The 15,582-nt window shown below is 37.0% G+C and overlaps 2 protein-coding genes across 3 annotated transcripts in view; one reads left to right on the top strand and one right to left on the bottom strand.

Annotated features, from left to right (window-relative positions):
• Positions 1 to 530: 530 nt before the first annotated feature.
• Positions 531 to 2,201, bottom strand: LOC107587453 (complement component C9-like). Its single transcript, XM_016275245.1, is given in 5 exon segments — positions 531 to 722; positions 1,231 to 1,394; positions 1,495 to 1,645; positions 1,846 to 1,954; positions 2,097 to 2,201. Coding segments are annotated over 5 exon segments (708 nt in total). The 5' UTR covers positions 2,189 to 2,201.
• A 4,668-nt stretch (positions 2,202 to 6,869) lies between these two features.
• Positions 6,870 to 15,582, top strand: part of LOC107587364 (disabled homolog 2-like) — a 13,051-nt gene continuing 4,338 nt past the window's right edge. Inside the window, exons 1-11 of one of the 2 annotated variants that reach the window (XM_016275134.1) lie at positions 6,870 to 7,010; positions 10,509 to 10,624; positions 10,996 to 11,136; positions 11,269 to 11,408; positions 11,536 to 11,634; positions 11,769 to 11,900; positions 12,194 to 12,277; positions 12,597 to 12,623; positions 12,708 to 12,758; positions 12,856 to 12,918; positions 13,447 to 13,983. In XM_016275134.1, coding sequence (XP_016130620.1) covers positions 11,004 to 11,136; positions 11,269 to 11,408; positions 11,536 to 11,634; positions 11,769 to 11,900; positions 12,194 to 12,277; positions 12,597 to 12,623; positions 12,708 to 12,758; positions 12,856 to 12,918; positions 13,447 to 13,983 — 1,266 coding nt within the window. In that variant the 5' untranslated portion in view covers positions 6,870 to 7,010; positions 10,509 to 10,624; positions 10,996 to 11,003. Of the gene's footprint in view, positions 7,011 to 10,508; positions 10,625 to 10,883; positions 11,137 to 11,268; positions 11,409 to 11,535; positions 11,635 to 11,768; positions 11,901 to 12,193; positions 12,278 to 12,596; positions 12,624 to 12,707; positions 12,759 to 12,855; positions 12,919 to 13,446; positions 13,984 to 15,582 lie in introns of those variants that run through there. The other variant, XM_016275133.1, reaches the window with a different exon arrangement.

The following is a 15,582-nucleotide window of genomic DNA, read 5'->3' as shown; positions in this document are numbered from 1 at the left end:
ATGTATGTATTCTTTGTAAAGAAGACACTCCAAGCTTTCAAATGAACCCATATATGGGCTTATCCCATATAAGGAAGGCTATGTAAATGAAGCATAAACATTTTTTAACGCGATTTTGCAGAGTTTAACTGGTTTTAATAGCTTACTATTAAAACAAACGTATACACATACACACATGCTGGTTTTTCTGTTAGAGTATCACAGTCATTTAACTTGTCCTTCTGCTTTTGCTGCTTCAGAAAGTTGGAGGTTGCCTGTAAGTCCAACCTCTAAACATTTCTTGACTGTGGATTCTGTGACCTCTGCGATCAGATAAAGCTGAACCATCAAATAAAATCAAGTACATCTTTTAATGAGACTTTCAGGATGAAAAAAAATGTGCTATGCTTCTTGTTAATGCCTTGTCATTGAATCATGTAGCCTCTATCTTTGTTTCCATATTTTATATAAAAAAAAGAGGGGGGGAAAATCATTTGATTTTAAACTTACTTTTTAGTTTGAGGAGCTCCTCATTCATTATATAAACAGGTTCATATTCTCCACCAGACATTCAGTTCTTGGTGAAGTGTAGTCTCCAAGAAAACAAAATACTGGCCCTTCTCATATGTAAGTGGCAGGGCATCCACATCATCCAGGAACGTTGAGGACACCTCCAGTCCTCGCCGTCTCATCCTGTAGGTGGCCAGCTCCACTCTGCCTTTCACTCTCATGAAGGTCTTCCTCTGAAAGAGAACATGTGTTTGTATAGAAGTATACTAAGAAGGTAGTCTTTATTATGTATACTCGGACCCTACATGAGCAAAATACTTTTTTAATATTGTAAATATTTTTTTTCTCTTTTTAAAGTTTTGAATTCTAACCTGTTCTATGCACATGGTGGCTCATGAGCTTAAAGCTGTGAATTATAATGAATAAAGAGCAAATGGGAAAGAAATAGCTCCTCAAACATTTCTTATGATTTTCAATATTGAAAACAGCTGTGCTGCTTAAAATGTTTGTGGAAATGGTCATACTTCTTTTTCCAGAATTCTTTGATGATTTTTCAAAATATCTCTTGATCAAGTTAATGCATTCTTGCTGAATAAAAGTATTTATTTTTTTATTGCATTCTTTTTTTAAGTAGCTTTATTGACCCCTTACTACTGAACAGTAGTGTATACATTTTAACATTTGTATATGTTGTATAAATGAACATTCATTAATATATTATGAGCAAATGTTGAGAGATACAAAAGGCTCTGACCCGTATCCAGCTTGGATGGCTATATCAGACTCAAACACAGCTGTCTTGCCGCAAGGTATCCTGATGACATCACACTCATCTTCATCAGACGTATCCGGCTCTCCACAGTCGTCATCCCCATTACACCTCAGATTTTTGTTTATGCATATCCCTGAGGGCAGAGTAATATTCTTAAAACTGAATATTTTTTGAAAATTCACCCTACAACTAAATTTCTACCGGCCAGCTTTGCAAAGACAAAAAATACTAACCTGAAGCACACTGCCATTGAGAGTTCTTGCAGACAGGTGGAGGGTCCATCTGGTATTTGGTAGAAGGTTTACAGGGTTTCCGCTCTCCAATTGGGAATATGCATCTAGAGCCTTTAAACTGCCCAAAGACCTCAGTACCTCTAGAACGATGCTGTGTTATACACAGACACAGTTGAATGCTTCACATTTATTCATCTTAGACGAATTGTGTGTGACTTGTTGCATTATTATTAAATCAGAAGGACTTCACACGACAATTTGAAAGACATGATACATTCACGAGTGTGAGACAGATGAAAAGACAGGTGTTGAAATAGAGAGAGTGACAGAGGAGAACAGAAATTGCGGTACTGTCATATTAGTGCACGGGTCGCAGGATGTCCACTGGAACCAGGTGCTCATTTTGCAGTCGATTGATCCAGGATCATTAATTTCCCGCACCTCTCATCTTGACCCTTGTCTTTAAGAAAGATAAATAATGATCAGCTTAATAATCACTTACAATTCCAATTCCAATCTTGTGCATGACTTTGGTTTAACATAAAAAATAAACATAAAAGTACTATTTTCCCACATTTTCCAAATCTAAACGTATAGCATGCACTCCAATTTTTGTGTATTTGTCCGTTATGCTCTTTCCATTAACCTGATAAAGAATGCATATCGTTACACAGAAAGCAGCTAAACCCTTCATGGTGAAGCTTTGGACGGTCCTCTGTGTGGGAATTTGTACGCTTGTATTTAAGCATCGATGTTAATAATTATCGGCAAGTTTTTTAGAGTTGACAGGAGGTTTGGAAATGTGTGTGTCTCCAAAGGTGGGATTTTACCATAACTGTCTGTTAAACTATCTGACTAACATATTTCAAGCTGTTTTTGCCTGCTTTTACCAGATTTTTTGCACAGAATCTATATTTTCTTATAAAAAAAATTCTTGTTTTAAAATGCTATTAGCATTCTCTGTATTAAGTACAAATCATTCATATTCTACACTATAGTATTTAATATAGCAATTTTATATAGATGAGGATAAATAAAATGTTACTCAATCCTGGGATTGCATTCTATTTGTTATGTTTCGATGGAGTCTTTAAAAGGTAAATATGTTTAAATAAGACAAAAAAATCTTTAAACAAATAAGTAAAAACTATGCAATTTCTACGTTTCCTCAATTTAGTTTCACTTTAGTTCAGTTTAGTGTAAAACTAAACCCTTTTTTCTGACCATGAGATCATTGATTTCACAGGCATGTTGAAATCTCAAACAAATACTATTGACATCAGAAGTCCAAAAGTGATTACTGGTTGCAGGCTTTTGGGAATGCGTCTGTTTGTTCAATGTATATGTATAAATGTCAGTCTTAATGCACAATCCTATATATGGATGTGTGTGGTTAAGTATTACTTATATTTGAATTCCTTCAAATAAATTATTTGAAGGTGCACTCATACACATAGTGAGAAGTGTATTTACTTAAGCCTAGATTCCTACTTTCAAAGTGAATGACCTATCAGCAATCTGCACTTCATCTGTGCCAAATCAGCCTTCACTCATCAAATTCAACCATGTCACAAAACAATACAGCTCTGATGATGTCTTTGTGCAGGGTCAAAGAGGAATGTTGGCCAGGCAAAGTGGAGGTCAATGAATATAGATCCTTGTTCTGTACACTACAGCTATGTGCTGAGAACACCACTTTTTAATGTTTCAGACACTTCCCCTCAGCTCACTCAGGAAGGTGGAGAGGCATGAACTGCACTCCTCTCCTCTTTTCCTGTTTTTGGGGCACTATTGGGAGACTTGTACTATGCTGGCTCTATCTGCAGCCTCAAAACTACATTAAAACGTATAGGTCTAGAGACATTAATACTTTTTAAAAATCGTATTATTATTCAGTCCTGCACTTTAAGCATCTTCAAGGAACCCTGAAAAAAGCTCTATAAATAAAATGCATTATTATTATTGTTTAAAATAATCAGAATGATCATTTTAGATTAAGAATGTACTGTATATGGTCAAAACATAAATACATGAACTTCATATGCAAAAAGCCTGTAGGAGATATGGCCTGGTTTCACAGACAGGGCTTAGATTAAGCCAGGATTAGGCCATACCTCAATTAGCACATATAAGTAGCTTTTAAACATGCCTTGGAAAAATAAACAATAAAAAAATTAATAGATTAAAAAAACATTACTGGTGTGCATCTTGAGACAAACAATGGCACTGACATATTTTAAGATATGTTTGTGTAGTTTTATTTCTATAAATACTTTTCTCCATCTTTAGTTATGCAAGCATTTTCTTTACCCATTCCTTCTCATATATGTCAGCAGTGTCAGCAGAGGAAGGGTTGTGAGGAAGGAAGGATGAACAGAGAGCTGATTTTCTTTTCTGGCTTTCAGAATGTTCTAGGGTTTAGTGAAAAGGAAATCTGCACACAGTATATGTAAATGTATGCGACCTCTCATTTTCATGGGCGCAGAATACGCGGGGGACATAAATTCGTGTGTTCCATAGAGGTTTTCAGGGGCCAGTGTGAATAAATCTAGATTCAAATTAAAAGAGAAAAGATAGTCTATGCATGACCTGGTGTATTATTCGTATCCAAAATGGATCCACTCCCCTGCAGTGTATGTTTCATTCATACTCGAAGCCGGAGGCCGCTCTCACGCAGAAAGTCCAAAACAGATTCACAGAAGTAATAACTTATGACGTGCCAGGAAATCCCTAATATGGACAAAGGCATCCACAATTGCAACAATTTACTGTTTATGTGTGTTTTTCAAGTCATCTCCATAATAAACAAAGTATCTGAATAATGCAGTGCTAACTGACATAGCATTTATTACAGTTTAGAAACTATAATATATATATATATATTTTAGGGCTGGTAAGCGATTCAAACATCAAATTTGGTTGAGAAATTACTCCCAAAAGTTCATTTAAAGTCATTGTTGTGTAAAGCATCAAACAAACATTACAAAAAGTAGCTTCAGCAAGAAATATTTTGTGTGATAAAATGTATTACATATACTCTTTTGGACCATGAGGGTGAGTAAATGATGACACAATTGTCATTTCTGCGTGGGTGAACTATACTTTTAATAATTTATTTTATTAATTTTATTAATATTACTATGGAAATATGAAAGTATTTCTTTAAGGAAATTATACTCTAAATAATAAACTAAAACTGTCAGTAGGTGGTAGTAAATGATTAAGTCATCGAGTAATTTATTCATTCATTTGATTCGTTCACATGGCTGATTCATTCAGGAGTGAAGTAAATGGTTCTTTATGAATGGTCCATTGAATCATTAGGCTTGTTCGACTTGAAGCAGATCATCACCATCAGACCAATCGGTGTGTGACATCAAAGTACCGCAAGAGCTCTCGTGGTACTTTGATGTCATACACACAGCACTGCTTCAAATCCAACACGCCTATGGCCAGTGGTTCAACGCTCCAAATGGTTCACCCAATTCGTTCAAAACGTGCATTAAAGTCGGCATGAAACAGAAGTAGCAATTGTCTTTTTTTCTCTACTGTGACGTCTATCCGAGTGAAACGGCATCTGAAATGAGAGGGTGGGACTTGATTTCATACTTCGGGAATTGATTGGATCGTTGGAAGTTGGGGTGTTGCTAACAAAATGGAGGCGGATATGAATGCCAGTTTCCAGTTAGTTGTGGGGGGATTTCTCTCCACTTTGGTCCATTGAATCATTAGGCTTGTTCGACTTGAAGCAGATCATCACCATCAGACCAATCGGTGTGTGACATCAAAGTACCGCAAGAGCTCTCGTGGTACTTTGATGTCATACACACAGCACTGCTTCAAATCCAACACGCCTATGGCCAGTGGTTCAACGCTACAAATGGTTCACCCAATTCGTTCAAAACGTGCATTAAAGTCGGCATGAAACAGAAGTAGCAATTGTCTTTTTTTCTCTACTGTGACGTCTATCCGAGTGAAACGGCATCTGAAATGAGAGGGTGGGACTTGATTTCATACTTCGGGAATTGATTGGATCGTTGGAAGTTGGGGTGTTGCTAACAAAATGGAGGCGGATATGAATGCCAGTTTCCAGTTAGTTGTGGGGGGATTTCTCTCCACTTGATTCACCGCAACACCCCTAGCATGAAGACATTTTTTATTTATTGAGGAAGACGAGGACGATCAACGGCACAAAACATACCTAACAGCACGCACGCAGAGAGAGACTGCCTGAATGACTGAGCGTGTCCTCAATCAGGTTAAGTCATACTCATAAAAAATAGTTTGCCATGTCCTAAGAGTAATGTTGTGGTAATATCCTAATATCCTTTCAATTTTAAAGGTAGTCTCCCCCATGGCTTGTGTCAGCACTGGTCAATGCATTGATTTTGAGAATTCTATAAAGCATCAGCTTCAGTTTTCCCCCCTGTTGTTTATACCAGCGTTTACCCCTCACGTCCCTAGCTCCGCCTTTGCGCCATAGCCCGTGACCGGAAGAGAAGATGAGTCGTTTCGAGGGGGAGGTTAACGTTTTTGAGGGCACATGAATTTAAAAAAAATAATGAAGTGCGCGGATAAATTATTTATAATAAACACTACAGTATTCCATTAAAAAGTAAGAATTTTCCATTTTGATTTCATGGTAACTTTAAGAAATGAAATGCTGCTGTTGCTCGGAGACGAACAGTTCTGCTTTGTCTTTATATTTTCGTTGGCAAAACTGAGCAAAACAATTGGGCAAAATAACAGTATTAACTTCTTACTTACTGAACTGTTGTATAAGATCAGTATTTGCACTCGTGTGATATTGCACTTAGCCTATTGCTTAACTATATGATGTAAATATGAGACAAAAACTCAAACAGGGGCATTTTTTGCCTCATATCTTGAATTTTAGTGACATTCTACGTTCTCTAGGCTCCATCACTCAGTGAGTTGTTGCCCTGCCTCATATTTGTTATCAATCAACTGTATGAAATGTCAGATGAACCACAGGTCTGGGGCGGGGCAAGTACGTTAAATGTGTTAGTCATTTTAAAGCGTTATTTATAGATACATATGCCTTATTCCGTGATAAAAATGGAAAGAAATTGTAATATATGAACAAATTATAAAAAATATAGGAAAAAATATAGTGTCCCCCTCACTTCTGAAATGATGGCAACGCCCCTGCTCATTTGATCAAATCTTTCAGGAGAAATTGCCTTATGAAAAATATGTCCATATTATATTTATGCAATATTATCAAGTTCAGCTTTTTGCTAAAATAATTTGTGACCTTCAATTCAAGGTTGATCAATCACTAGTATTTGCATAGTTACAGGAAATGTTATAAAGGGCGCGTTAAGGTGCGCGGTACCTGTGGGAGGCGCTCGAGTCTCCATCAGTTTGGGGAGGCTGAGGACCGCCTGTTTGGTGGAGGTTTCACTCGATCAAACTGTCCACGGCTCTCATCTGCACCATTCTGAGTTTGTTGTCAGCGTTTGAGGTGTGGAGTTCAAGAATGCACGATAGCGGTAAGTGACGGATACCGTGGCGCATTAATCCTCACGTGTTACCTGTGTGGTGTTTTTGCCTTACCTGTCAGTGCGGCATGTGTTGCTGTTTGACTTGATGTCAAGTAGGGTAGCAAAAGCAAAAAACGCTGAAACATGAGAAATTTATTTACATTTAAAAATTAAATGACTATGAACTCTTTATATTTTCTTGTCTTATTTAGGGATTTTAATTACTTCACGGGAGTAATAGGCCTACAGCCTTTAAACTACAAATTAAGAGACTTAAACAATTTTAACAAGTGTTTAAAAAAAAAAAAGGCTACGCAGTTAAGTGCTCCATTTTAGTAACATACTATGTAAACTATTCAATTATTTGAAAACAAAAGTAGACTACAAAGATTGTGTACCATAAATTTCAGCATCAAGTAGTTAAAAAAAGGGTTTGTGGAATGTCAAAACCAGGGGAAAAATGACAATCAGTTGTCTTACCAAGTTCATAGGTGTCATTTTATAGGCTACTAAAGTGTACTTATGTTTTATTATTCCGTGCTAATCTGCTATTAGTAATGTATTTTGTGCATGGCTAATGTGTAACTGTTTGTAATACTGATGATGTGGAATTGTGCCTCTGTTTATGAACACCCTCAACTCTTGCTTCCTCTGTTTTAATGAAACTTAACTGTTGTGACTTTTGGGTTCATTTAAGTTACTGAACAGCCAGGGGCCATGAGACAAGTCCACATCGGAGTATAAACAAGCCATTATGTTACTGCACTGAAAGGTGTCCAGTTTTAAATGGAATATCCCAATCTCAGACATCTGGATCTCAGAAGTGTTATCAAAACATTCAGGGGATTTGTATGGTCTTGGTTCTAAATTCTAAAAAGAGTTTGAATTCAGTAATGCAGTGTGCCATCATCTCCTGAGCTTGTGTGCTCCTCCATCTTGTGTCTTACTTGGCTCATCTGGGTTAATGTGTAGATAGTCATAAGATTTCTTGATGTATTTGTCTGTGAATTTTCTCAGTCATTCAGGTTATCACAGAATGTGTTGAACTCATTCTGAAGCATCTGGGCATTCAGATTGAAAACGTCTTAAGTTCTCTTTGTGAATTAGGGAGTTAGATATTAGGCAAAATCCATGTATTGGCAAGACCGCAGAAGAATGTTCGGTTTCTTTTTTTAATATGACTCATCAATGATATGCCTCACAAATAAGTTTCTATTAAAACTCAGTTTCCTTTTCTTATCTGATCAGCTGTAAGACATGTCCGATATCAAACTGTTGGATTGATTATTGCTTGTGCTGTATGTGCATTTTGATTGGTATGAATATAATGCCCCTCATAACCCATGTTTAAAAGTAACTTTTATATGTGCATTTCACAGCAAAAAAGTTTTTATGATTGTGTGAATTTTTATCACCATTTTATTGTGTGCTTGTATAAGAGGATGCAGATTTGCTTGGTGCTTGTAAAGCAGAAAAAACTCATGATTGTGTGTCTTCTTGCACAAGAACCTTCTTATAACAAACACTTATCACTCTTGTTTTATGGTTGCCACATTACAGGCCATTTTACATCGCATGACCCTCGACACCGAGTAGTAATGAATATTGTCTTATAGCAATTCTGCCACTGTTTTCCGCTCTTGATAATCAAAACTCAGCTGATAAACTATTCATATCTCTGTTTGTCAGCTGCTCAGTGTCATAAAATGTTACTCTTCTAGCAGTTGAGAGTTCATAATTTTATATCATTTATATTACTCTTGAAATTAATTGATTTGCCAAGTTTGTTTTTTAGTTGATTTAAATGTATATTTATGCTGTCATAGTTTCTGCTTGTGCAATATAAAAGGATAATGCAAATGCTGCTCATGGTCACAACCTAATAGAACTATGAGTTAATTATAAAACTTTTTCATATCTATTTTGTCATTGTCTGTCAGCTGCTCAGTGTCATAAAATGTTACTCTTCTAGCAGTTGAGAGTTCATAATTTTATATCATTTATATTACTCTTGAAATTAACTTGATTTGCCAAGTTTGTTTTTTAGTTGATTTAAATGTATATTTATGCTGTCATAGTTTCTGCTTGTGCAATATAAAAGGATAATGCAAATGCTGCTCATGGTCACAACCTAATAGAACTATGAGTTAATTATAAAACTTTTTCATATCTATTTTGTCATTGTTTTGTCTCTGCTTTTGGTTCCTGCTGCATTACGATTTTGTAAACTCATAAGCTTGGGTCTAAATATTGGTCACAGCAAATTCATGTCAGATAAGGAATAGATGATCTGAGCAAATCAGATTTACTTCTCAAATTTAAACTGGGAAAAGTAATTCTGCCCAAAGACAAGCCCTGAAAGGAGAGCATTTGGGCAGTCTTGAAAATCATGGGATTGGAAATGTGTTTTTAGGGCTGATGAGCTGCTGGAAAAGGATTAACAGGTTTTAATTGCTCAAACTTTGATCTGCCCACCTTTGCTCTCTTGCTGTCTCTTTCCACTTTCTGCTGAGATATACACTGCTAAACACTATTGGCTGCTCAAGGTATGTCTTTCAGACCATTTATATTATATTTTATCTTTGCCAAATTATCTTTCCTTCATTGAATGAGACACTGTTTTAATTTAACTGATTGAAGCTTATCTATCTGTTGGGGGATCTTATGTGACTGTGAATCCTTTGGTTGAGATGAACAGCCTTTCCCTCGATCTCTGAAATTAGTCCACAATGATTACGGGGTTTTTAGGGCTGATGAGCTGCTGGAAAAGGATTAACAGGTTTTAATTGCTCAAACTTTGATCTGCCCACCTTTGCTCTCTTGCTGTCTCTTTCCACTTTCTGCTGAGATATACACTGCTAAACACTATTGGCTGCTCAAGGTATGTCTTTCAGACCATTTATATTATATTTTATCTTTGCCAAAGATGTGTAAGTTCTAAAGCTTATACATTTTGATTGATTTTATTGATTAAAATGTGCTTTGATTGATTGTTTGGAATTGGGGAGATTAGAAATTGAAATGAAAGGAGTGATTATTTCTTTGCAACCTTGTAAAGATTTTCCCATCAATGTCATTTTCTTATAAATCCTGTATTTCAGGAATGGGAAAACATTTTTGGCACTTTTGTTTTGTTTTGCCTACTAAGCAGGAAGTGTTTTTTTCTGCTGACACTGTTTCCTCTCTTTCTTTCCTTTGCCTTTCTGTCACTAACAGAATCTATGGGCCAAGTTAAAATAGTCTGTAGAGTTTTACATTTCTTGATGTGTATGTAACGAATGATGTGAATTTGAACAATTGACTTCTTTGTACTTGTAGATAGACACATGGATGTTGGTGTTAAATCTGATAAACCGATAAACATGTACGTAAATGCTTGTTTCTGTGACTGAATGTCATGAATAAGAGCGACACTAGTCACATTTCACCTCTCTCATCTATCAGCTTCTTTTGTTTATTATATTCATTGTTTTTTTTTGTTTTTTTTCTCTCTCTCTCTCTATCCAGGCGCAGTGCTGAGAATGTGTGTTTGCTGAATATCCTACCTGTGTGTGTCCACTAGTTTCTTTTGCCTCTCGGCTGGGTTTTGTCCCGTCTTTTGCTTTCATTCTCCTGTAATGAAAGCTGTAACGAATGATGTGAATTTGAACAATTGACTTCTTTGTACTTGTAGATAGACACATGGATGTTGGTGTTAAATCTGATAAACCGATAAGCATGTACGTAAATGCTTGTTTCTGTGACTGAATGTCATGAATAAGAGCGACACTAGTCACATTTCACCTCTCTCATCTATCAGCTTCTTTTGTTTATTATATTCATTGTTTTTTTGTTTTTTTTTCTCTCTCTCTCTCTCTCTCTCTCTCTCTCTATCCAGGCGCAGTGCTGAGAATGTGTGTTTGCTGAATATCCTACCTGTGTGTGTCCACTAGTTTCTTTTGCCTCTCGGCTGGGTTTTGTCCCGTCTTTTGCTTTCATTCTCCTGTAATGAAAGCACCCACCATGTCACAGCCACCTGATGCAGAGCCCATTACTGTGGTACCAGCAGAACCAGCAACAGCTACTGAACCAGCATCTGCCACAACACCCACCGCACCCGTCACCAGAACTTCATTCTGGAGGGAAAGGAGAAAAAGTACAGTCTGGCCTCTTCTTTTTGAAGATATTTTTAAATAGGGTTGATGTTACCTACAGCAAACATGTAAAAGTTATTGTTTATTTGTTTGTTTTAAATGGTAAATAATGAGCTGTTTCTCTTCCTCTACAGTCCCAGAGAGGACAGATGAGTTCCTGCTGGCCAGGTTTCAGGGTGATGGCGTGAGATATAAAGCCAAGCTCATTGGTGTAGATGATGTCGCGGAAGCCAGAGGGGATAAAATGTGTCAGGATTCCATGATGAAACTAAAGGTGCAGATCCAAGATGGTTGCCTTCATTTATATGGAGAGATATGGGGCGAAGTGATGATGATGATTATTTTATTCTGTTAATGGTACAGATATTATTATAAAGTGCCCAGTTCTTGTTTGTATACAGGGCATGGCAATAGCTGCTCGTTCTCAAGGCAAGCACAAGCAAAGAATATGGGTGAACATCTCTCTAACGGGAATCAAAATTGTTGATGAGAAAACTGGGGTGAGTAGTTTTGTGGATACTTCTGTAAGTCAATTTGTGAAATTGAGAACTGCCCACTTCATTTATCATACAATTCTGTATTGACTTTATAGCATGCTCTCAGTGTCATCTCTCGCTCTCTCTCGGTCTCTAAGGTGATTGAGCATGAACATGTGGTGAATAAGATCTCATTCATTGCTCGCGACGTCACTGATAACCGGGCATTTGGATATGTTTGCGGAGCAGAGGGACAGCACCAGTTTTTTGCTGTTAAGACAGCTCCGCAGGTCAGAGTTTCTTCATCGGATACAAAATCTTATCATAGAGCACAAATCTGTATGCATGACGTTTTTCAAGTGCAGTTAAGTACATACCAGTTAATGTATGGTGTGGGTTTGGGGTGGAACTGACTGTATGAATGAACAAAAGAAGACCATGTAGGATTGTCATTATTTTGCCGTTCTATTTGGTGCCACTAGCAAAAATTGCACACAGCTGAAAATTATTACAGTTGTAAATGTGAATGGAATATGTAATCCGAAGTGTAAACGGAGAATGCATTTACTCCTCTCTTCTACAGGCAGAGTGTCTGGTCATTGATTTGAAGGATCTGTTTCAGCTGATATTGAATTTGAAGAAGAAAGAGCAAGAGGCTGCACAGAAGGTGATGCATATATTTGTATTACTTGATAACAAAATAAATTCTGTTATTTAGATTATAGTATGTTTTAAGTAAATGTTGTCTGAAATTGAATAATGAATTTGGTGCTATATATTTCATGCAAATAGATTGTAGACTTGTCTAGATATTTGTCTGTTGGTAAGCTAAGCTATTTTGAGTACTCGTGTCATTTAGTTTTGCTCAAGCAGCTCACAAATATTGAATGCCTCAAATAAATTATGCAGAAAAACATATTTAACTAAGCAGTTTTTCCTATTAGGTTAGATGCATTTTATTGACTGAAACCTTTACTACTTTGCAGGGTGAAGGAAATGGCACCGTGATTGAGGTGGGTATAAACATTTTGGGTAATATTTCAGTCAATTATTTTGATGTAATCCTTCATTCATTTGTCTTGATGTTCTGTCGTCAGAATGGTGGTGATGCTTTACTCACCTTGGATGGTAAAGAAAATGCTGTAAAAGTGCGTGCTTGCAACTTCATACAAAATTATATTATTGAACAGTTCAACTCGAATCCTCAGAAAATAACCTAGAGGATGTTTTGTGTGTTATCCTCAGACTGTAGAGCAGATGGACCTGTTTGGTGATATGTCCACTCCACCTGACATTCACTCTCCGACGGTAATGACCCTAAAGTATACATGTTTGCCATGGATCTGCTGTTGATGTTGTTTCAGTGGTTTATCGAATATTTCTTTTAAAAATATCCCCAGAGTTAGAATGAGCAAAGAGTTTGCCTTGATACATGTGACTAGATTTGTTGTTGTATAGATTTTTTCTTAACATACTGAATGCTTTGCCAGTATCTTTCATTAACACTTACCAACTTACCAAAGGCATCTATTGGCCGTAATTTCTCTTGTAAGGGTCTCAAGCATTTGGATTGGCTCCTTTTCATGACCAAAGAAAATATTTCTTCACTACCAATAATGCTTTTGGGAAAGTCCCATTGGCCAGTAGATGGCAGCCAAACCCAAGAAAATCTTCAATTACATCCTATTACTGGTGTTTGAGACCCTTCCTATGGAAATGTTCATGTTATTAATGCTATATGATTTTAAAGTCACAGAGATCATTTTCTAACTATCTTACTATTTTCTTTCAGTATTTGTCACAGAATCTATCTCATCTTTTTTCTTTTAAAACCAGCCTGACAGTGTTCTGCTCCTTGACTTTGCTTTTGTGATTGATGGCAATCAAGGAAATCCTTGCATCTCATACTCCAATACACCAGATGACAAACCTGTTTCATCCATTTCAGATCTTTTCCCAACTCTTAGTTCTGATCCCTTCAGTGATGATCTCTTTTCTCCCTTGAATGATCAGTCAGATTCCATGTTTTCTTCCAATAGCGAGTCGGATCTTTCTAATGGACTGACCAATACCCAGTTATCATATGAAAGCAAAGTAAACCAGCTTCCTTTAAGCAATATGAATAATGAAAGCAATTCCCCCTTTAGCCAGAATCCTTTTTTGAGAACCTCCGTGAACAACCCACCAATCTTAAATGGGTTATACAAGTCCGTTTCCCCTGTCCTCCAAACTCCTCTCTTATGTAATGGATCGAGTAAATCAGTGGAATTGTTTCAAACCATCCTGCCAACTTCTGTTCAAAATGGAGGCTTGATAGTCCTTTGCCCCCCACCTCAAAGCTGGAAGTCTGGATGCATGCGGAGGAGAGAGAAGGTGAACATTTGACAAGAGAAACTCTTGTCTGTATTACTGCACATCCAAATGCTGAGAGAGACCATAAGGACTGTGCTGTTTTGCATAAATGGCAGTAATTGTATTAAAAAAAGATTTAAAATACAGAATACATTTTTACTTTAATGTAAGGATGTTCTCCTATACGCAGTGAGGCTTGAGAAAGTTTACATGGATGGTTTAATTATTATTAAATACAGTCCTTGTAGTTTGTCTTATAGATCACTGATCACAGTTGGATTTATGGTTTTCAGGGAGGTGTTTGGTGTTTAAATGAGGGTTTGGTGTTTTTTGCACTTTGGAAATATTGGATGGAAAATGCCACACTCTCTTGTGTTGAGGGACATGGCATTGTTGTCTTTGTACTGTCAGTGTCTTAAAAATTGATAATATATGTTTTGCTCAAGAATGCTACCAAGTTTTGTAATAACTGACTGTGGTCCTTATTCACTACTTAACAGTAGTAGCTTTATGCATCAATACTAAAAGGTTCCTTTCCAACTTGTTTTAACATAATTAAAGTATGGATGCAAACAACAATGTCATAACAGTCACTGAAAACAATACTGTGACTAACTGCATGCTTCACTTTGCATACCAATTGACATTTCATGAGCTCTACTCAGAGATGAGTTAATAGAAAATCAGACTTCAGATTGCCAGTATATGTTGTTTGTTTCCTTGTGCCTCAGTTTAAATGTGCAGGGTAAGTATAAGTTCAACTAAGTATCTACATATACAGGTGCATCTCAATAAATTAGAATGTCATGGAAAAGTTCATTTATTTCAGTAATTCAACTCAAATTGTGAAACTCGTGTATTAAATAAATTCAATGCACACAGACTGAAGTAGTTTAAGTCTTTGGTTCTTTTAATTGTGATGATTTTGGCTCACATTTAACAAAAACCCTCCAATTCGCTATCTCAACAAATTAGAATTCTTCATAAGACCAATAAAAAAAACATTTTTAGTGAATTGTTGGCCTTCTGGAAAGTATGTTCATTTACTGTACATGTACTCAATACTTGGTTGGGCCTCCTTTTGCATGAATTACTGCATCAGTGCGGCGTGGCATGGAGACAATCAGCCTGTGGCACTGCTCAGGTGTAACGGAAGCCCAGGTTGCTTTGATAGCGGCCTTCGGGTCATCTGCATTGTTGGGTCTGGAGTCTCATCTTCCTCTTGATAATACCCCATAGATTCTCTATGGGGTTCAGGTCAGGCGAGTTTGCAGGTCAATCAAGCACAGTAACACCATGTTTTTGAACCAGCTTTTGGTGCTTTTGGCAGTGTGGGCAGATGCCAAGTCCTGCTAGAAAATGAAATGAAATCCGCATCTTCATGAAGCTTGTCAGCAGAAGGAAGCATGAAGTGCTCTAAAATTTCCTGGTAGATGGCTGCGTTGACTGTGGACTTCAGAAAACACAGTGGACCAACACCAGCAGATGACATGGCAGCCCAAATCATCACCGAGTGTGGAAACTTCACACTGGACTTCAAGCAACATGGTGTCTGTGCCTCTCCACTCTTCCTCCAGACTCTGGGACCTTGATTTCCAAATTAAATGCAAAATTTACTTT

This window comes from Sinocyclocheilus grahami, unplaced genomic scaffold, assembly GCF_001515645.1.
Source record: "Sinocyclocheilus grahami isolate Dianchi unplaced genomic scaffold, SAMN03320097.WGS_v1.1 scaffold92.1, whole genome shotgun sequence".
Classification (NCBI taxonomy): Eukaryota; Metazoa; Chordata; class Actinopteri; order Cypriniformes; family Cyprinidae; genus Sinocyclocheilus; species Sinocyclocheilus grahami.
Note: the sequence above shows the minus strand (reverse complement) of the source record. Positions and strands in the feature narration are given on the sequence as shown.